Source organism: Octopus bimaculoides, chromosome 25 (assembly GCF_046866305.1).
Source record: "Octopus bimaculoides isolate indiv1 chromosome 25, ASM4686630v1, whole genome shotgun sequence".
In the NCBI taxonomy this organism is placed as follows: Eukaryota; Metazoa; Mollusca; class Cephalopoda; order Octopoda; family Octopodidae; genus Octopus; species Octopus bimaculoides.
The window spans coordinates 19316587-19339677 of record NC_142952.1 but is presented as its reverse complement, the minus strand read 5'-3'; the positions used below and the strand labels follow the sequence as shown (position 1 = coordinate 19339677).

The window sequence follows — 23091 nt, the reverse complement described above, 5'->3', positions numbered from 1 at the left end:
TCTTAAGTACTCTGTCACTTACTCTAACGACCTCGATTACCTTATCCACCCATTTCTCCGCTAGAAGTATTCCTACGCCCCCGACCCCATCAGTGTTCCCTGCCCAGAAAATCTTGTACCTGTGTTCTTTGCCTGTGAGGAACCTCGCAGAACCTCCTCTCCATCTTACTTCCTGGATGCAGCACATATCTACGCGTCTCCGTTCAAGCATCTCAACAATTTCACCAGATCTACCTTTCAGCGTGCCGACGTTGAGAGTGCCAATCCTAACAGTATGGGTGTTGGGGGTGTGGGCCTGTAGCCTGGGAAGGGGAAAAGCAGTGTCGTGTACCTGAAAAGAAAACTTGCAATTGGAAGAATTCATAAGCAAAACAGTACCTACAACCTGCAAACATTTCTCAAACTTAATGCGCTACCCAAAGGTAGGGGAGAGGATGGGTTCCGGGAGACAGCCGAGGATGACAGGATGACAGAGGAATGAACTTCCGGTGGAGGGGGTGGGAGGGCGGGTTACCGTCAGCGAGTAGATAGGTCTCTTAATTGTAGATTTTAAATATTTGAGAGACAACAATGCATAAATCGTAATTTTTAAAGGAGCAATGAATTCTAGGTGAATAGAATATAACGTAGCATGAATTTAGGAAGCTTAGAAAATGAATAAGTATGAATTTAAGACAACAACTGAATTCAATTGAATTTCATGGAGAGAAACAAGATAAATAATAGGGGGCAGACTAAAGCGCGAAGGTATGAGATGTTTGAGGCCGTAAATAAATAAAAATCTCTATCTTATCTGCATCTTGGATACTTCGTCGTAGTATGTCAGCGGAGAGAAGGGATTGAGATAATTTAGAATGGATTTCTCATTTATATATAGCCAGAACCTGAAGACCTTAAGGAAAAACTACGAGAAAGAGAGAGAGAGAGAGAGAGGATGGAGGGGTAGACAGAGGCATGGCGGGAGAAAAGATCATCATCATCATCATCATCATATATATATATATATATATATATATATATATATATATATATAAAGAGAGAGAGAGAGGGGGGACCAGTCAAGCAGCACATCACGCTGTAATTCTTGGGCTGAGAAATCAACACTTAAAAGCCATAATTTTAAGGAGCGATAAGAATTTTTGAATAAAGGAAAATGGGTAGGGGTGGGTAGGTACCGTCAGCGAGTACATAGGGCTCTTAATTGTAGATTTTAAATATTTGAGAGACAACAATGCATAAATCGTAATTTTTAAAAGAGCAATGAATTCTAGGTGAATAGAATATAACGTAGCATGAATTTAGGAAGCTTAGAAAATGAATAAGTATGAATTTAAGACAACAACTGAATTCAATTGAATTTCATGGAGAGAAACAAGATAAATAATAGAGGGCAAACTAAAGCGCGAAGGTATGAGATGTTTGAGGCCGTATATATGCATATACTCATATATTGTTTGTATATGTATATATATGTATATATATGTATATGTATATATATATATATGTACATATATATATATATACATATTTATATATATGATGGGCTTCTTTCAGTTTCCGTCTACTAAATCCACTCACAAGGCTATAGTAGAAGACACTTGCCCAAGGTGCCATGCAGTGGGACTGAACCCAGAACCATGTGGTTGGTAAGCAAGCTACTTACCACACAGCTAGTCCTGCACCTAGAAAATTTCATTAAAAAATATCCATTTCTCTAAAATCTGAGGAAACATGATCAGAGAGGCACACTTTTTAGCCATCTAGAACACAAATTCACTTTTCACTTATTTCATGAGGTATCAAAATTTTCATTGTACAGCTGTGACCTGGACACAGATAACAATCTTACTAGTGACCTGTTGTCAATGACAACAATCTTCATAGTAACCAGGTCAACGTGGTACAATGAAAATTTTGAGTCTTCACCAAATAAATGAAAGCCGAGTTTAGCATTTTTCTGGTGATTCTTGATGGCAAATAGCTGTTCCGTTATATAATTGTTAAATTAATTTTATTAATAGACTAAAATACATCAGTTCTATATTTAAGAGATGAGGAATTCTGTACATTATTTACATTATACAGATATTTGTCCTCATCTTGGTTGTTGTTAACACGTTTCGGCTACTAACCCCAAGATTCTGAGTTCGATTCCAAGCAGTGACCTGAACACTAATAATAATAATAATAATAACATTGAAAAATACCTCAGGAATGAGAACCTAGGTTCGAAATTTCCCCAAGACACTTGAAGAAGGCTGGAGGGTATATCAGCCGAAACGTTGTTAACAACAAACAAGACGAGAACAAATATCCGTCAAATGTAAATAATGTAAAATATATCAATCTGCTATCGTTTACTTCTTTCAGTCATTAATTAGACCACGGCCATGCTGGGTACCGCCTGGAAGAGTTTTAGGAGAATGAATCCTCCCCAGTGCCTATTTTTTTTTGTTTTAAAGCTTGATACCTATTTTATCGATCTTTTTTGCCGAACCGCTATGTTATGGATGACGTAAACAAACCAACATGGTCAAGCGGTGGTGGGGGACAAACATAAAGCTATACACACATGCACGCACGCACACACACACGACGGGCTTCTTTTAGTTTTCATCTACCGTAAACACTCACAAAGCTTTAATTGGCCTGGGACTATTGTAGAAGCCTCTTGCCCATTGCAGTAGGACTGAACCCAGAACCATGTTGTTGGAAAGCAAACGTCTTTCCACACAGCCATGCTTGCGCCTTTTAAACTTCTTTCTTTTTTTCCGTAAACACAAAGAGTGCCAAAATATTTTCGTTTGTTGTAAAGTTGTTTGTTTGTTGGCACTCCGTCGCTTACTACGTCGAGGGTTCCAGTTGATCCGATCAACGGAACAGCCTGCTCGTGAAATTAACGTGCAAGTGGCTGAGCACTCCACAGACACGTGTACCTTTAACGTAGTTCTCGGGGATATTCAGCGTGACACAGTGTGACAAAGCTGACCCTTTTGAATTACAGGCACAACAGAAACAGGAAGTAAGAGTGAGAGAAAGTTGTGGTGGAAGAGTACAGCAGGGTTCGCCACCATCCCCTGCCGGAGCCTTGTGGAGTTTTAGGTGTTTTCGCTCAATAAACACTCACAACGCCCGGTCTGGGAATCGAAACCGCGAGTCCGCTGCCTTAACCACTGGGCCATTGCGCCTCCACTGTTGTAAAGTACATGGTGAGTAAAAGCAGAAATTTGGAAACCCATTGAATATAGAGCTATTTAGGGTGATCCTGCATCATATTACAACCATAAACTCAATAGAAAATACAAACAGAAGCCAGAAATGACAGAATACAATACAATCCTGAATGTCATTGTATTTTCTATAGAAACAAACAGTTGCGCTTTAAGTATGTAGATCTAACCAGGACGTTTTTAGTATAACAAGGACAGTATTGTCTGATTTAATTTTGGTAGTGATTCCTCTGGATTCTTTATGAAAAAATGTTACGTTGAGGATTCTTGTTTTGTTGTCCATACTCTGGTAGAGTCATAATTATTTTGAATTGAACAAATTGTTAAATATATATTTTGGACAAACATTTATTGTTTTTTAAATGAAAGACAAACATTACTAAATATAAACATTTGAAAGATCGTTGTTTGTCCCTTTAGAAAACTTAAGGACATCCTTGTTTGTATTGTATTCTTTTTTTTTTTTGTTCTTCCTCCGGACGTAGTATTTTCTTTAAAGTTTACGGTCGTAATAGGTTCGACGGTATTTCAGACTACATTATCTAACGTGTCCTTTCTTAGACGATGGGCGTGAGCATGGAGAAATAAGATTGCCGTTTCTAGTAGATCGAGCGAACGGAGAGCCTTATAACCTGTTTAGCTACTCGGCTGGTCTTGGTTGAGTAGAGCAAGACTAAAAGGCATTGAGAGCTATGACTCTTCCTGTCCTTTCTCTAAGGCATCGTATATCTAGTACATTATCTAATGTATCCATAGCTTTTCAAGACAGTAGGTAAGGTGTCACTTGAGGGTTGGGTTATATAGCTGCTATTTTTAAAAGCTCAAGCGACCATGTATAGACTCCCTCATTTGGTCGGTCACTCTTATGAGAAATGAGATCAGCCTCAAAATAAACCTGTACTGCCTTCGAAAGAAAATAATCAATAAAATTTTTTTAATATTTATTTGATAGTTGTGGTGGTGGCGGCGAAATAAATAAACGAAACAGATTTTAAAGAACAAATATTTGTAATTATATAAAATAATTATATAATCAGAAAATAAAATAATTATATAATCAGAAAATAAAATAATTATATAATCAGAAAAAACATTTTATTTGTATTTTATTTTAAATCAAAAATTTTAAAGAAATTTACATTTGTTTTCGTTGTATAATTTAAATATTGTGAAGAAGGGAATTTAATTTTTCTTCTTGCTTAGTGAGCAAATTCATGCCATTGTTCTATTTGAGTTACTTCCCTTGTCTCATTTTAGAATTATTCATAACGTTATCTCCTTAACTACTTTCTCTAATTCAATCTAAGGTAATATTATATTAGGGTTAAATGAGGCATTGAGATGAACATTCTATCTAATTAGAGCTCGATTATTTACTCCGACATAATTACTAAATATAACGGACTACTAAGCAATAAATTTGTAATGAAATCATTCAATTTGTTGATATAATTGAGACCATCCTTCACAATTTATTTTTTCATAATCTGCCCGAAAAATACCGCTAAAAACAAACAAAACAATAACCTTGCTAATACCCTATGACATCTAACTATAGGTGAATTATAGAAGAGTTATAGATAATATCAAATATTATTAGGAGCAACATGACACAAGCGATTCCAGAGCATTTAAGTGGTCCCAGGGAACGGAATACCCTATATCAAAATATTACTAATCTAGGTTTTTATTATGAATTTCAAGAAATTATAATAACATACACAAATGATGCTCACAGAATCATTAGTCTTTATATATACTCCTAATTAATCTATTTCTTTAATTGCTCTTCGATAATCATTCATTGTTTAAGTGTTGTCATATATGTTATGAGATGGCTCCAATTAAGTCACAACGGATATTATTCCATTTAAACCAATAACTCTTGCTAGGTTTCACAGTTCGATATTAGCGGCCCCACTGTTTTGATAAAATTATCAATATGTGTACAATAATAAATAAATAGGAAAAAGAAAGGAAGAAAGAATGTATGTTCAAAACGATGTCACTGTAATAATAATAATAATAATAATAAATTATGCCTAAAGCTCTGGTCCCTTTGTTGAGGAGACAGATATATTAGTAACTTGATTAGATCATAGTATACTTCTCATACTTACTTTAATCTTCCCTGGAGGGGTAGATAGGTAAAGCCGATATTAGTAGCGATTAAAGTCAGATCATAGATATACAAGATTGAATTACAATTTCAGGTGATCCTCAAAACTATTTCTGCTAACACTTTATAGTAAATAAACTATATGACTTGTGAGAGTTCACACATACCTACGTGCGAATTTCAGCCTTCTCCACTGATCAATTTTATTAAAATACCTTATTGAAATATTTGAAGATTTTATTCTAAAAATCAAATTATAAAATTCTCTTTTTTGTTCTCTCTATTCTCATTCCATTAATATCATCCAAAGGATCCATTTACACGTATTTTTGTGCGCATATATTTCTATTTTGTTCAACGGACCTGCTTATAATCTCTATTTTCCGTATTCTATACTTATAGTTAGTAGAGTTAAACCGCAGGGGTTCATTTTTAAGGTTTCGTATGAATTATTGAGCCAAATGAAAGACTCCCCTCAGTTTATTTTCCATGTTAACATTATGGCTATTTATTAAACGCTAATGAATTCATCCCTCTAGTCTTTTATTATAATTATTTTAATTTTCTTAGAATTATTGAGAAAACCTTTCGTTATACATCTTCGAACTTGTTAAGATAATCCCTCCCTTCAGGAAGCAGCTTTTTAACACGTATAAATCGAGTTAAATAAAAAAAAAACCCAAGGAATGTTTAATAATACTGTTTTAATGTGTAAAAGTTATAATGGGGAAAATGCGTCATGAATTAATGATGCTATTAAAATGTATAAAGCACTGACTAGTAAAACAGGGAATTTCAGGCCATCAAATTAAAAATGAAAGAACATTTCTTTGGCACCGGTTTAGTCTCTTATTTTCTAAATTTAATATAGTTTACTCTCCAAATATTTTACGCAACTGAAATCCAATACTAAGAAAACACCTGTTTTCAGATTGACAAGCATATAACAGTAGTTGGCGACATCATCATCATCATCGTTATGATCAGCACTGTAGCAAGTCTAACAAGACGGAGTTGTCTCCCCTGGTTACTACATAAACAGGGTGGAGGAGATATGTTGTGGTTTAAATGTGACGAAATTTTGCCTGGAGTGTCCTTGGCTCTCCTCTATGTCGCCCTGTGTCTCTCTGGTATATTTATCTACATGGAGAACGAAGTGATAGAAGACGTTGAAAACAGCTGCAAGTGAGTTAAAGTGTCCTAATTTCGATAGTCTCGTTTCTTTAACCAGTTGCCTCAATACTAAAGTGCCTTCATACAGTAAAAGTAGACTTTGTAAGGTGTTTTTATTTCGAAAGTTTGTGTCTCCACAGTTGTTTGACAAACGACCAGATTTCATTTTTGTCGTCACACCCACTTGCGTGACTGTTGACATTTGACGATTTACAATTTTATCTCGAGTAGAATTGTATTTTGGTGATTTAAATTCGTACAGAGCCAACGAACAGAAATATCCATCTGAAAGTATTAGGGGGATATAATGGTTTATCCTTAATATTAATTAATGATTAAATTAATTATAAAAAGCAATTAGAAAAAATTATGTCGTGCTAAAGGAACTGGGCTTCGATGTGTACTCACACAACTTTGTGATCAGTTTAGCAACATTACATACAATATATGTAATTGTATGGACAGAACTCAATCCATTCTCCTTCAATTTTGTCATCGCACTTTTGTCATCGCACTTTTACAATATTTTCATCCATGGGTACCACTTCGATCTCGGCAATCCTTAAAACCTGAACTTTCAAATTTTGTCATGTATTAACGGTGTATAATAATAATAATAATAATAATAATAATAATAATAATAATAATGATAATAATAATAATTTCTAGTATAGGCATAGGGCCTGGAATTCGAGAGTGAGGGCGGGTTAACCGATACCATCTACTCCAGTGCTTGACTGGTGCTTTATTTTATCTATGACTGGTACTTTATTTTATCTATCTCGAAAGGACGAAAAATAAAGTTGAACACGGTAAGATATGAATTCAGAATGTAAAGAATCGGAAGAAATATTGCAAGCAATTTTTCCTATGCTTCAACGATTCTATCAGCTCCACCACCTTAATAATTTTAATAATTGTTTCAGTTTTTGGCACATGGCTAGTAATTTTAGGAGTAAGGGGTTAGTTGACGCCATTGACCTCAGTACTCGACTGGTTCTTTATTTTATCGACCCCGGAGGGATGGAAGGTAAATCTAATGCATTCGAATGGTCGTTTTCATTCATTGTCTCCCTATGAATTTAATACAACCACAGTTATGAACCTCCAACCTTTGACGAGTCAACAAGTGGCCAAGTCTGTTGACTCGAGGGAAAGAGAAGAAATATTTTTCCAAATACATTTGTAACCTACAGGAAGTGAAATAGTTACAACTGGGATTCGAAACTGGCTTGTAGAATTTGTTTACTCAGAGCTTATTTCTACTCTCTCTCTCTCTCTCTCTGGTATCATGCATGCATCCATAATTGATTATACGTGACGCTGGCTTGAGTTAGATGGTGTGTAGTGCAGGATCTTCTTTAGTCTGTCTTGAATTTAGGGCAAGGTTGATGGTGCTTGTGCACACACACATACACATACACACGTACGTACGTACGTGTATATATCATCATCATCTTCGAAAATCCGTGTCCCATGCTGGTATGGGTTGCACAGTTCAAAAGGATCTGGAGAAACAGAGGACTGCGTTGAGATCCAGTGTCTGCTTTGGCATGGTTTGTATGGTTGATCCAGCTATAGAAGGCTCGCTAACCTTTTTACAAAGTGTGCTGGGTGCTTTTATCATGGCACTAGTGAGGTCACCAAGTAACTCACAAGACAAAACTCCTTGACTGAGTGGAGGTGCAATTATGTACAACTGAGGTGACTTCATACCAAGTATTGAGGGGCTAATGTATGATAGAGAGACAGGAATAAATGTCTTGTTGTAGATGAGATACATAGCTTTCCAGTAGGAAAGGGAGAAAGGCTAATAGAGATGAAATATCAGGGTGTACCCTCAAGGTACAAGAAAGTGGATGGATGGGTAGGTTTGTGGATGTGAAAGTAGAGTGACAGATTGGTTAGAGATGAAGTGAATGTAGTCAATGGTGATCACAGATGGAAGCATGGTCAATGGTGGGGGAAGAGGTAAAGGAAAACAGCAATTGGTGAGGGGGGAGGAGGCGATAGGTGACAATACATAAAAAGGAGCAAGGTGGAGAGCAACAGTATAATAAAACTAGATAGATGAGACATGATGTGAAGGGATATGAAACTGGGATGCACATTATTGAGATGGAGGTTAGAGATATGTAGGGATGGATGCAGTGAGTGACAAACAAAGGTGGAGAAGGCATTGATGGCAGATATGTGACTGTGTTTGGGGGAAAGGGGTGTATAGTGGGAAATGAAGGGATAAGGGAAGATGTTGAGAATGTAGGAAGGGTATTGAGGGAAGTGTTTTCAAGGAGAGGGATAACTTGTAGCACAAAAATGAGGGATGAAATATGTGAAGTTCTACTCTTGTTTACCACAGCAGCTGAAGAAATAAATAGTGCCATCATTAGAAAGGTGAAGGGGGGGATGAGTGTTATGAAAATGAGTTATAGGGAAAGCTTGACAGATGCAGATTGGACATGGAGTCATATGCTTTTAGGACTTAATTTTTTGCTGAGATGGCTGGGTCTGCTCAAGCATAGTAAATCACCAATCATTTTGATCCTTTGTCATCTCCTCCATGAGAGCTCAACAACCTCTGGTCAGTCTTCACTGTTTCATCCCACATCTCCCTGGCCTCTCTCTTCCCCAGGATCCACCCACATTTAGTGATCAACACTTCTTTATGTAGCTATCTTCATCCCTGAGCATCACATCACCATACCAGTACAGTCTTCTCTCATGTACACATCTGATTCCTCCTATTCTGTGTTTTTCTCTCAACACATTTGCACTTTGCCATATGTACACACTGACATTGCGCATCCAACAGAGCATGCTAGCTTAATTTCTTTCTAGTTTTGTTATGTTCTATGCATTTCAAGCCAATGTTTCACAATCATGTAACACTGCTGTTCATACACAAGCATCATACAACCTATCTTTCCTTTTTGTTACCATCAGAGGTAATAGATCTCTGAACTTTTACCAGCTAGTTCATATTCTAGCAACGTCCCTTTTAGAACAGCCTCCTCTGCTGCTAATTAAGCCACCTAGGTAAAACAAACAAACAAACAAACAAACACACACACACACACACACACACACTCTCTCTCTCTCTATCTCTCTCTCTCTCTCTCTCTCTATCTCTCTCTCTCTCTCTCTCTCTCTCTCTCTCTCTCACACACACACATACACCTCAGTTGGCAACCAAAGGTTTCTCTCTGTGAGTGAAACGAAGATTGTTTGATGCAAGTATACAGACAGGAATTCTACATGGTGGTGAGATGTGGGCTCTGAATGCAGAGGACATGCAAAGGCTAGAGAGGAATGAAGCCAGACTGCTCCACTGGATGTGTAATGTAAGTCTACAGGTTTGACAGTGTGTTAGTGTATTGAGAGGCATAAGAGGAATTAGATGCCATGTGTAAGAGAGAAGACTGTGCTAGTTTGGTCATGTGATGTGGATGGATGCTGACAACTCCATAAAGAAGTGCGAATCTCTTAAAGTAGATGGAACATGTGAAAGTGGGAGACCCAGGAAGACATTGGATGAAGTACTGAAGGACGACCTCAGGACGCTGAACCTTTCAGATGAGATGACAAAGGACTGAGATACCTAGCACCTAGCTGTACTCAAGAAGACCTGTACTCTACAGCAGAAGTGTTAAGGCTGCTTCCCCTGGTAAAGAGGACTGGCTAGCAAGAGTCCTGTGCTGGTGCTACATAAAAAAAAACACTCCTGCTAGTGCCATGTAGAAGTGCTGGTGCATTGCCACATTAAAAACACCCAGCACACACTGTAAAGTGGTTGGTGTTAGGAAGAGCATCCAGCCACAGAAACCATAATAAATCAGACTGGAGCCTGGTGTAGCTCTCTGGCTTGCCAGCTCTGGTCAAACCATCCAACCCATGCCAGCATGGAAAATAGACATTAAATGATGATGATATGTCTGTTTCTTTCTGCTGCAGCACCTTATTTTTTATTGGTGCAGAGGAAAATGAATATGGTGGATGGTGACATGGTTGGCAAACTGATAAGGCTGGATAAGGCACAAAGGTCAACATTTTCATACAAATTTAGACACCTTTGATAAATAATTTGAAGTCATTGTTTTGTTTTTTTAAATATACAACAGCCCTGACTTTATTATTTATCACAGGTGCCTATAATAGTATCAAAATGTTGATCTTTGTATCCTACCCAACCTTACTGGTTTTCCACCTCGTCCACCAATCCTCCATATTCATTCCTCTCTTATAAAATTGTTGTGATTTATCAGTCACTAGGTCATTACCTGTTACTATGCTGCAGTCATACATATTTGTCAATCATGCACGTACCTTTATAGATTGTTCAAAGTGAAAGTCTTTTCTTAAAGCCTATGTTGCATTGTTTATATGTTGAAAGCCATACAGGAAAAGCAAACATGCATGCACGCACGTACGCACACACAATAACTACATGTATTATTATATATAGTCTTTTTTTTTAAGTCTGTTACATTGGTTGACAGACTTACACTTAAAATTCCTGCTTTTTTAATCAAAACTTATTAGTTACTAAGGTGACAACACTACCTATTTATCTATCTTTTACACACACACACACACACACACCACACTCACTCACTCACTCTCTCTCTCTCTCTCTCTCTCTCTCACTGTATTTCTCTCTCAACGACTTCTTCGTTTTCCCTTCTTCCCTCCCTCTATCCAGATGTTGTTACAGACAGGCAGATGGAGCTCAGATTTTCTTGTGGAATATAAGATGATGGTCACTTGAAAGGAAAGTGAGGATGGAGAGTGGAGTGCTACCTTCTAGCAAATTTGTTGAAAGTGGGGTGAGAGTGGCAAGAAAGGCCCAAATGTATAAGCCTGCTCTGAGATAGCACTTATAGATTGAGGAAGGGAGGGCCATACAAGGGAGTTTTAGTGATCAGAGTGACTGCAATTTTGTGGTGTCTTTATCTTCTGAGTACGACTTTGCTTTTCATCCTTTCAGGGGCAATAAGATAAGTACCAGTTGGGCACTGGGGTTGATGTGATCGACTTATCACCTTCTCTGAATTTGCTGGCTTTGCGTCATAATCTGACATTATTATTTTGTCCATCTTTCTGCTCTGAGTTAAATTTCTTCTGAAGGCGACTTTGCCTTTCTTCATCTTAGAATCACTGAAATAAGTATTAATTGAGCATTGATGAGGGTGATGTAACCAACTCACCCTCTCCGCAAAAATTTCAGGCCTTGTGCCTCTAGCAGAAAGAATTATTATTATTCTGAATTATTTTCTTCCTTTCTCTTCAATTAAGCCCATCAACTTCAAGTTTCTCTTCAAAGGAGATGTGCTGTCCTTCATTCATTTTGATAGTTTGCCTCTCTTCCTGTTTTATTTGAATTCTTTTGTCTCCCTCAAGATCTTCTGGCAACTTGTACTTTGCACAGTGATGGACATTTCATGCACTCCATTAATTACAGACTCTATGTGACATTGCTATGTTATTAAGTTTACAAAAGCTATTCCAATAGAATGAGAACAGATATAGAAATTGTCCAAATTAGTGCATGCAGTTCTTGAAATGACCAATGCTTGACAGAAAGCTTGCACTGTTTCAGCTGCAAAACCTTTTAATATTGTTCATAACATTTGAATCCATTCAGACGAACTTGTCTATGGATTTGAAAAAAAAAAAAAAAAGAGAAAAACAACTTTTGTTTGAGAAGAAACATTTAAATTATTTCTTTTATCTTTTACTTCTTTCAGTATTTCGACTGCAGTGATGTTGGGTTCCAGCCCTGAAGGGTTTTAGTTGACCAAACCAACTTTAGTACTTATCTTTTAAGGCGGAGCTTATTCTATTGGTCACCTTTGCCAAACTTCTAAGTTATAGGGACGTAAACAAACCAACACTAGTTAAGTGATGAGGAGTAGAAATACACACACACATGCACATTTGTCATATTTGCAGCACAATGGCTTTCCAACTTCATTAACCCTTCAGCATTCAAACAGGCTATATCAGGCCCAAAATATTTTGCTTGTTTTATGCTCAAACTGGCCAGATCAGGCCTACGTGACAATGTCCATCTAAAAATAAACAATTACTATATTAATCTTCAAACTGCACGATAATGTATGATTAATTCAAAATAATATGAATGAATAGGCTGTGTGGTAAGAAGCTTGCTTTCCAACAACATGGATCCGGGTTCAGTCCCACTGTGTGGTACCTTGGAGAAGTGTGTTCTATAGTCTGCGCCGGTCAAAGCCTTGTGAGTGGATTTGGTAGATGGAAACGGAAAGAAGCCCATTATATATATTTGTGCATGTGTGTGTCCCCTCCCACCATCACTTGACAACTGATGTGTTTATGTCCCTGTAACTTAGCAGTTCAGCAAAATAGATTGATAGAATAAGTACTAAGCTTACAAAGAATAAGTCCTGGGGTCGATTTCTTCAACTAAAACCCTTTAAGATGGTGCTCCAGCATGGCCACAGTCAAATGACTTAAACAAGTAAAAAAAAAAAAGAATAAAAGAATAAACAAACATTATATTTGATAGAGTAATCTGAATACTAAAGGGTTAAGCTATTTATGAAACAGCATAATACTATGAAAATTTATATCTAATCCCTATGACATGGAGGCACATGGCCTAGTGGTTAGAGCAGCGGACTTGCAGTTGAGGGATTGTGGGTTCAGATCTCACACCGGGTGATGTGTGTGTTTATGAGCCAAATACCTAAGTTCCATGCAGCTCAAGCAGAAGATAATGACGAACTTCTGCTGACTCTTTCGCCTCAACTTTCTATCATTCTTTCTCCTGTGATGGACCAGAATCCCATCCAGGTGGGGAACCTATATGACAAGGCATGGCTCGAGAAGGAAACAACCACAACAATCCTTATAACACTCTATCATGAAACCAAATTACCTAAGAACTTGGTTCTGTCCTTCATAATTAAAATAAAGTAATAAAGAAGCAAGTAATAGAATAATGGAATAATCTACAAATAAATAATTATTAATAAATTAACTTACATAAATCGATATAAATAAAATGCTGACAGAAACATATCTTGATTTAAAAGAATGAGACATTAAAATATATAAAAAGGTTATGCCTACCAAATCCACTCATTAGCTTTCTCAGCAACAAACCTCTTTCTCGTTTCCTTTACTTTTTTACTTACTTCAGCCCTTTGCTCCCTGTAAATCATAAGCCATCAATGACTTCTCTTCATTGTTCTCAACTATGGGCTGTCTCTTCTACTTCTCTTAAGGTATGGCCTATCCATTCCACTTGAAGGAAAAGCCTTCCTCTTCTACGTCTTCTTGTTTTTCCGTTGTCATTAATGTTTCTGTAACTTTACTCTTTTCTAGGTAGGGGTGTTCTGTTTACATGAGCTGGAAAGTTTAGTTCTTGTTAAATGGAGTTCACAACCCAGTTTCAGTTGTCCAGTTGAATTTGTTTGTCCTCAATCAACATTACTGATTCTCTTGGAAGAGTCATGATTACCCAATATATCTCTTTACCTCAATCATCTATGTTGAAAATTATTATTATTATTATTGTTTTTGACTTTTGCTTTGTATTTGTACAAGTTGACTCCAAGTCTCACCCAGAGACATCAAGGGACAACAAGTTAGAAGTTCAAGTTGGTGTTGTACCTTGGGTATCATATATTTGGTTTTGCTCAAAGTATTGTTCTAGAGAATGTTTAAGAAAACAAGAAAATTAAAAGCTTGTTTTAAAATTTGAGATCACATAGACAGTATTTTACGTAGGATATGAGCAGTTCCCATGAGCACTATCTTTTGAATTTCTGCCATTTTGGAGTTTCCTGGTATCTGGGCTAGGTAGGAATCAGCTCCTTTTGCTATCATTCCTAGGGCCCCTTTGACAACAGGTATTGTTTTAGTCTTGAGGTTCCACATTTTGCCAATTTCTATTTCAAGATCTTTATTCTTACTCAGTTTTTGGTAGGTCTTGACAGATACATTTGTGTCAATTGGGACAGTCATATCAATGACGCGGCATGATTTTTGTCTGAAGTCCTTCAATATATAAAAGCTAGCAGAATCGTTAGCACACTGAGAAAAATGCTTAGCGCCATTTCATCTATCTTTATGTTCTGTGTTCAAATTCTGCCAAAGTTGACTTTGCCTTTCATCCTTTCAGAGTTGATAAATTAAGTACCTGTGAAACACTGTGGTCAATGCAATTGACTAGTCCTCTCCCCCAGTATTTCAGGTCTTGTGCCCTTAGAAGAAAGGATTATTATTATTAAGGCAGCAAGCTGATAGAATTGTTAGCATGCCAGGCAAAATGCTTAGTGGCATTTCATCTGTCTTTATGTTCTGAGTTCAAATTTTGCCAAGGTTGACTTTGCTTTTCATTCTTTTGGAGTTGATAAAACAAATACCAGTTGAACATTGGGGTTGATGTAATCAACTTTGCCCCTCCCCTGAAATTGCTGGCCTTGTGCCAAAATTTGAAACCATTATTATTATTATTATTATTATTATTATTATTATTATTACCCCTGCCTTAGCAAAGGCGGAGGTGTTGTTTTCAGTCATGTTCATTTGTTTGTTTGTCTGTGGACAAAATATCTCAAGAACCGCTGAATGGATTCAGATGAAACTTTCAAGGATGTTTGGCCTCATGACTGGCATGAACTATTTAGATTTTGTGATTGATCCAATACCGGACAAGGATTCTGGATTATTTTTCCTGTTTTTTTACTTAATTTTTGAGAGCAGTCAGGTTCATTTTTTAGTATTCTTGTTTGTGAGAGCAGTCGAGTTTATTTCAGATATTCTCATTTTAAAAATCATCTCTGGCTAATTGTTGAGAGGATGTTGATGTTGCCTTGGCAGAGGTTTGCACTCTCTGAGTGCTCTTATTATTATTATTAGTCTGGCCTCTCTCCTTTGACCTGTCCAGCATTGGAGGCCCTACAAGGAGCTTGTGCTCCCCTGGCATAGCTCTCACCACACTGTCACAAGCCACAAAGACTGGATCTTGTGATAGATCTGTTCTCCTACAACACAACAAATACCCAGTTTTCAAACAGTCATGCAGTTCCAGTTCCAGTTCTGACCTACTTGTGGGATCCACAAATTGCATGTGAGTCTACAGAAATTAAATCCACGACCCCTCTCTCAGGATTCTTGTGATAAGTTTTATGAGCTTTGCCTTTGTGTTCAAAATCTGCCAGCATCAATAGTAAATGTAACTGTCTGATGTCCCCATGAAACTGGATAAGAGAGATTTTTAGGGTCCAAACTTGATTATTCCTCACTAATAAATCTGTTGCTTTGAGCTGAAGTGTGAAAGCAATATGATTTGTAAACCTGTTGACCTTGCATTGTTCTTATTTTCATCATATGATTATCTCAGCTGAGTTCTTAATGATTTCTATTGTCAAAAGACAAAAAACAAACGAAAAAAAAAACATACATCAAAAGCAAACAAATAAAGGAATGAATTCAAAAACAAACTATTAAGTTAATGAGAGTCGGTGTGAACACAATCATTAATTGTAGTTTCTAAATTAAACTTTTTGATTGTTTGCAGTTTGTTGTTAAAAGCCTCGTAAACTAAACCTTCTTTTAGGCCATTGCACTAGTAGTGTGTGTGTTTATTTTTTTTTTTAGTTGTTTGTGTAATTTGTGATGACCTTTTGGAAGTAATCAACCAAAGAAATAGCAGCTAAATTACTTCTCTCTCAAATCACAGCCCATTGTCTTAAACCCTTTAGTATTCAGATTACTCTTAGAGTCAACCTAGCTAAAACCAAAATCCTAATAAGTAGGAAGGTAGATAAAACACAAACCCCTTCAGGTAGATGGCCCTGCTCAGTATGTAGAAAAGGAGTAGGTAGTAACTCTATAAGATGTACCCGGTGCAAGCTATGGACACATAAGAGGTGCAGCAACATCAAAGGCAGGTTAACTAGCAAGTTAGTTTTTGTTTGTGGCAGATGTTCAGGTGCAATAAAGACTGCAAACAAACAGGAAACAACTTCTATCTCATTCCAGGGTGAAAAACTAGAGGTAGTCGATAGCTTCCGCTATCTGGGCGACCAAGTTAGTAGTGGGGGTGGGTGCGCTGAAAGTGTAGCTGCTAGAATAAGAATAGCCTGGGCAAAGTTTAGAGAGCTCTTACCCCTGCTGGCGACAAAGGGACTCTCACTCAGAGTAAAAGGCAGACTGTATGACGCATGCGTACGAACAACCATGCTACATGGCAGTGAAACATGGGCTGTAACTGCTGAGGACATACGTAAGCTCGCAAGGAATGAAGCCAGTATGCTCCGTTGGATGTGTAATGTCAATGTGAATACCCGTCAGAGTGTAAGTATCTTGAGAGAAAAGCTGAACATTAGAAGCATCAGTTGTGGCGTGCAAGAGAGACGATTGCGCTGGTATGGACATGTGGTGAGAATGGAGGAGGATAGCTGCGTGAAAAAGTGCCACACCCTAACAGTTGAGGGAACCCGTGGAAGAGGTAGGCCCAGGAAGACCTGGGCTGAGGTGGTGAGGCAAGACCTTCGTACATTGGGCCTCACCGAGGCGATGACTACGGACCCAGACCTTTGGAAATGGGCTGTGCGTGAGAAGACCCGGCAAGCCAAGTAAGATCGTTGCCAGTGCCCCTGGACTGGTTCTTGTGCGGGTGGCACATGAGATGCACCATTTTGAGCGTGGCCGTTGCCAGTACCGCCTGACTGGCTCCTGTAGGATTTTCGAGCGAGATCGTTGCCAGTGCCCCTGGACTGGCTTGTGCGGGTGGCACATAAAAGACACCATTTCGAGCGTGGCCGTTTTCGTGCGGGTGACACGTAAAAGCACCCACTACACTCTCTGAGTGGTTGGCGTTAGGAAGGGCATCCAGCTGTAGAAACTCTGCCAAATCAGACTGGAGCCTGGTGTTGCCATCCGGTTTCACCAGTCCTCAGTCAAATCGTCCAACCCATGCTAGCATGGAAAGCGGACGTTAAACGATGATGATGATGATGATGATTACTCTGTCAAATGTAATGCTTATTTATCCAGACTGTTTTCAATTAATCATGCATGATTAATTCAAATACATTCATAGCTGTGAGATTTTGGTGATGTGATTGCTTATTTTTAGAATGGCATAGCAGGATAAGTGTGAGAGGCTGGATCTGGCTGGTTTGAATATAAAAGGTAGAATATTTGGGTCTGATATGGCCAGTTCAAATAGTAGAGGATTAAACAACTAAGGACAAACTGAATAATGAAGTCTTTAAGTTCTTTTATATGTATATATATATATATATATATATATATATATATATATATATACACACACACATATATATATATATATACATATATAATATAAATAATATATATAGGCGCAGGACTGGCTGTGTGGTAAGTAGCTTGCTTACCAACCACATGGTTCCGGGTTCATTCCCACTGCATGGCACCTTGGGCAAGTGTCTTTTACTATAACCTCGGGCCGACCAAAGCCTTGTGAGTGGATTTGGTAGACGGAAACTGAAAGAAGCCTGTCGTATATGTGTGTGTGTGTGTGTTTGTGTCTGTGTTTGTCCCCCCACTATCCCTTGACAACCGATGTTGGTGTGTTTACATCACCGTAACTTAGTGTTTCAGCAAAAGAGACTGATAGAATAAGTACTAGGCTTACAAAGAATAAGTCTTGGGGTCGATTTGTTCGACTAAAGGCGGTGCTCCAGCATGGGCACAGTCAAATGACTGAAACAAGTAAAAGAATAAAAGAATATATGCATATATATATGTATCTGTACACACACACACACACACACACACACACACGCACACACACACACACATGCATATGTGGATACAGGATGTCACAAACTGTAAAGAACATGAAATTTGAAAATTGAAAGCAAAAGAATTGAATACATAAACAATGAAAGAAACAAATAAAAACCAGGACAAGTAACATAAAGATCGACCCTTCATCATTTGTCGCCTGTCCATCTACTCATTTCAAGCATTGAATGATAATATGAGTCTTCGAAGGGCAGTTGCTCCCGCAAACCAAAATAAAATTTAGGATTTATGGAGGGTCAAAGTTGGTTACAAAAACAGGACAGTGGAGACATACAAGGAAACCAAACGCAAACAAACATGGAGGGTCGTTAGACCAGATGAAAGTAAAATAGTGAATGCTGGGGAAATATTCTCTTTGACAAGAGGAAAGATAGAAAAGAGAGACAGCTGGGATATGAGAGACATGCCAGCTCACCACTTTAGGCATTATTATATAAAGATATACTAAAATATATATGTTTGTTTTTGTGTCTGATTTTCTGTGATAGTATGGGTTAGATGAGTATGTTACTCAGGAATTGTTTTACAACTGGATGCCTTTCCTGTAACTAAGCCTTATCTGTTTTTCAAATAAAGGATTTGCTTCTTTCACATGTTCTCAAAGACACAAAGGTGGCAGATGATCTTTTGACAGGAGAACTGACAACAATATCACAAGAGAAGTACATCTGTAGCTATACACACGATTATCTAATATCTATATGCTAACCACTACACCAAAGCAACATTACAAACCCCTGGCCATCTAGATTAATAGACTTATGTAGCTATGGTGACATAACAATGATCTGTCACTGGAGATATCAGTCAGCTTAGTATCAAAGTATTAAACTGTGTGGCACGATTTTTGTCCTTGGGTAGCAACCATTATTTCCTATTTGCTTACCTCTAGAAATTATGAAAAATGGTTAATATTTCCTTCAAACTTTGCTTTTCTTATATTTATTCAAACCCCACTACTCCTTGCTTGTGATCAGAGATGCACGTTGTCAGTCATTGAGGGACATGCTCAAGTGATTAAGGTCAAGCAACTGACAAGCAAATCTGTGGTATAGAGCAGAATATTTGCTATTACAATATTTCTTGTTCAGCAACTCAGTGCTGAATCTGTCTGACATATAATATAAAATAGGTCAGTTTCTAAACATGACACCCAGGTGACAAAAGCAAAGTTTGAAGGGAATAGTAGTCATTTTCTTTGATTTCTAGAGAGAAACAAATATGAAATAACAAAAGGCTAAAAAATTAAAAATTTTGTTACATAATTATATATATTTAACATAGGAGAAGGACAAGCTACTTTCACTTTCCATCTACCAAATCCACTCATATCAGGACTATAATAGAAGGCACATACTTGAAGTGCCATGCAGTGAGACTGAACCTCAAACCACCTTGCTGTGAAGTAAACTTCTTAACCACACAGCCATGCCTTAGGCTTCTGCACAGTTTTGTCTATCAAATTTCACTTGGCTTTAGTCAACTCAAATTACAGTGGAAGACTGTTGTCTCTTTAGGTCCTTTGCAGTATTTTTGTTCCATGTTTGACTTATTATTGTTGTTTATATTTTTTTATTTTCCAGAATTCCACTGAGTGCTCAGGAAAACATTGAAAACTTCCGCCGTAAAAACCATAGCGCCTTTGTAGTTGGGTACAGTGGAGAAGTGGGCCGACACCTCTTGGAGGCCCTTAATCGGGCCAAAGTATTCAATAGGGTTGTTTTGATCGGACGTCGGATGATAAACCTCGATCATATTGGTCCTGAGTTTGTAAGTAAAATTGTATTTGCTTATTTGTTTATTTATTTCCGTTACTCTTTTAATCATCATCATCATCTGTTTTCCATGCCAGTATGGGTTAGACTGACACTGGTAAGCTGGAGAGCTGCACCAGGCTCCAGTCTGTGTTGGCTTGGTTTCTATGGCTGAATGCTCTTCCTACTGCTAACCACTCCACAGAGTATATCAAGTGTCTTTTATGTGAAACCAGAATGAGTACTTTTCACATGTCCCCGATATGCATGAATGCTTTTTACGTGTCACTGGCACAAACACCTTTTATGTGTTACTGGCACTCTTCTACAAGGGTACTACCTGCAAGGTACTGACATTATTGACTTTCCTTTAGAGTTATGACCCCTTTAAAGAGTTATCCCCCTTCTCCGGATTTCTTCCACGTGTTCATACACTGATATGTGCAAACGTTAGACATACACAAATTGCAATCTCGTTATAAGTATGGATAGAAGGCATCAGTTTAAAACCAGTTACCCAATTTAACTATTGATAAGGGTTAATATTGTATCTGTATATCCAGCCATCAATTCACCATTTTCTCTGTCCACTATTCCTGGATGGGTTGTGGAGGGAGAGTTATCAGGCACTTCCTCCATAGGACCCCATCAGAAGTAACCACTATTATCCTCTTTGGCTGGATTCCAAAGAATGATGAGGTACAGTTCACTGCTGAAAGTAACAAAGAACAATGTAGTAGTGATGACATTTTCATTGACATGGAGCTAAGTTCAGATTGCTGTTGCTGAGCAGACCAATGATTAACTCTTTAGCATTTAAACCAGCCATATCTGGCACAAATATTCTACCTGTTTTATGCTCAAACTAGCCAGATTCAGCCTCTCATACCTACCCTACAATTGATACTATGGACATTATTCAACCGTCTCACTCTTGGTCTACCTCTAAGTCTTCTGCTAGTTGGTTCAGTTTGAAGAAACCATCTTGTCTTTCCTGCAACATTCTAACCGTGTTGGTAGTGCTAGAACTGTGACTTCTCAAATATGGAGAAGTAGTGGCTTGACCTGGAGAGACTCCATATAGGGAGTTAAAGTGACTGGATGTATAAGACTGAGTCTCCATTTAACCCTTTAGCATTCAGATTACTCTGTCAAGTGTAATACATATTCATTCACATTCATTTGAATTCATCACGCATTATCTCATAGCTTTGAGATTTCAAGTATGTGAATGTTTATGTTTTGATTGAAATTGTTAGGCAAGTGTGAAAGGCTGGATCTAGCCAATTTAAACATAAAACAGGTGGAAAATTTTGGGCCAGTTTCGGCCAGTTTAAATGTAGGTTTGTTTAAAAGTAGGCTTGTTTTAAAAGTAGGCCAGTTTAAAAGTAGGCTTGTTAAACTGTACTTGCTGTGTAAGACAATAGGTTACTAGTTTTTGGTTTCATGTACAGGAATTTTTTACATTACTGACTTGCATGTTTTTAAAATGTTGCCTATGTGGTTAAGAAGCTTGCTTTGCAACCATGTGGGTTTGGGTTCAATCTGGCTGTGCAGCAACTTCGGTAAGAATTTGGAAACTGTGGTAGATCATCACATATATATATATATATATATGTGTGTGTCTTTGTGTTTGCACCCCCCCCCTCACAGCTGGACAATCAGTATTGGTTTGTTTACATCCCCATAACTTAGCAGTTCAGTGAAAGAAATCCAATAAATATAAACAAGAGTGCATTTTGCACCAAAAGTCAATATGAGAGTATCTCTCATGGTATATACCACAGTACAGTTTGTTCTAACAGAACATCCATGTTTAAGTGGGAATAAAAATTACCTCTCAGTATTAATACTGCTTCTGTTACTATTATATATTTTTTAACAAACTCCCTGGCTAATTGTGACACCAGGACCTGTTCTGACACCATTTTTGCACATATTGCTACAGGGAGATGAGTTGCTGCTATCTCTAGTGGTCAAGCATCCATCATTGACAAGACCAAGGAAGGTTAGAATCATGTGATCTGGTGATCTTGGCACTTGAGTTGGTGGGGATTTGTCTCCCCATTAGTGATATAAACAAGAGTGCATTTTGCAATCTGAGAGTATCTCTCATGGTATCTACTGCAGTATAGTTTGTTCTAACAGAACATCCACGTTTAAGTGGGGATTAATATTTCCTCTGTCACTTATACAGATTCAATAGAATAAATATCAGGCTTAAATCATAAGTACTTGTGTTGATTTGCACAGGAAGGGAACAGTGAATAAGTCTATAAAAAAAAACGAAAAAACAACAGGAGTGGGGGGGCATCAGGTGTACTGTTGGCGAATTTCAGGAAGCATGGGAGTTTTGAAGGATGTACTGTCCCAATAGTTGTTCAACAAACATCCTAAAGACTAGGGGAATGATGCTGTTCCACATACTATTAAATGACAATCTCTTCTAAGCCTCCGCAAAAAGGGACTAATCTATCTCAGCAACATGTCGTCTTTGGTCTTTTTAAGAAAATATTTAATATTTCAGCGCAAGATAATATATTTAATGTTATGAACCAAAAAGAATTTTACTTCATTGAAGTTACACATATAATAAGAAAGAAAAAAAAAAGAATCAGTAATGTTAATGACAATTCTTGTCAAAGAAGACAAATCCTAAATTTAAATTGATTAAAATTAAAAGCCAACCTACTGTGGGTACAGTGATATTTCCAGATGTGTTTTAGTCAAGCATAGTATAGTCTAACATAGTGATTCCTTTACATAGGTCTTTGAATCTCTAAAGCGTCCATGAGCTAAGTTCAAAATTCCAAGAAGCTGCTGTGTAGATTGTATTGTTACTCATAATAAAGCTAATAAAAACAAACAATTCTCAATATTTCAATGTATTTGGCAAATACATTTGACCTTTAGTATTTAACTCGGCCATATCCAAACCAAATATTCTACCTGTGTTCAAACTGACCAAGTC

At 37.6% G+C, this 23091-nt stretch overlaps 1 protein-coding gene across 1 annotated transcript in view; it reads left to right on the top strand.

The window, feature by feature from the left end:
- The first annotated feature begins 6348 nt into the window (after window positions 1-6348).
- The window catches only part of LOC106878646 (protein HTATIP2), a 29603-nt gene continuing 12860 nt past the window's right edge, over window positions 6349-23091 (top strand). The window contains exons 1-2 of the mRNA XM_014927929.3: window positions 6349-6534; window positions 19950-20136. Coding sequence (XP_014783415.1) covers window positions 6404-6534; window positions 19950-20136 — 318 coding nt within the window. The 5' untranslated portion in view covers window positions 6349-6403. The remainder of the gene's footprint in view (window positions 6535-19949; window positions 20137-23091) is intronic.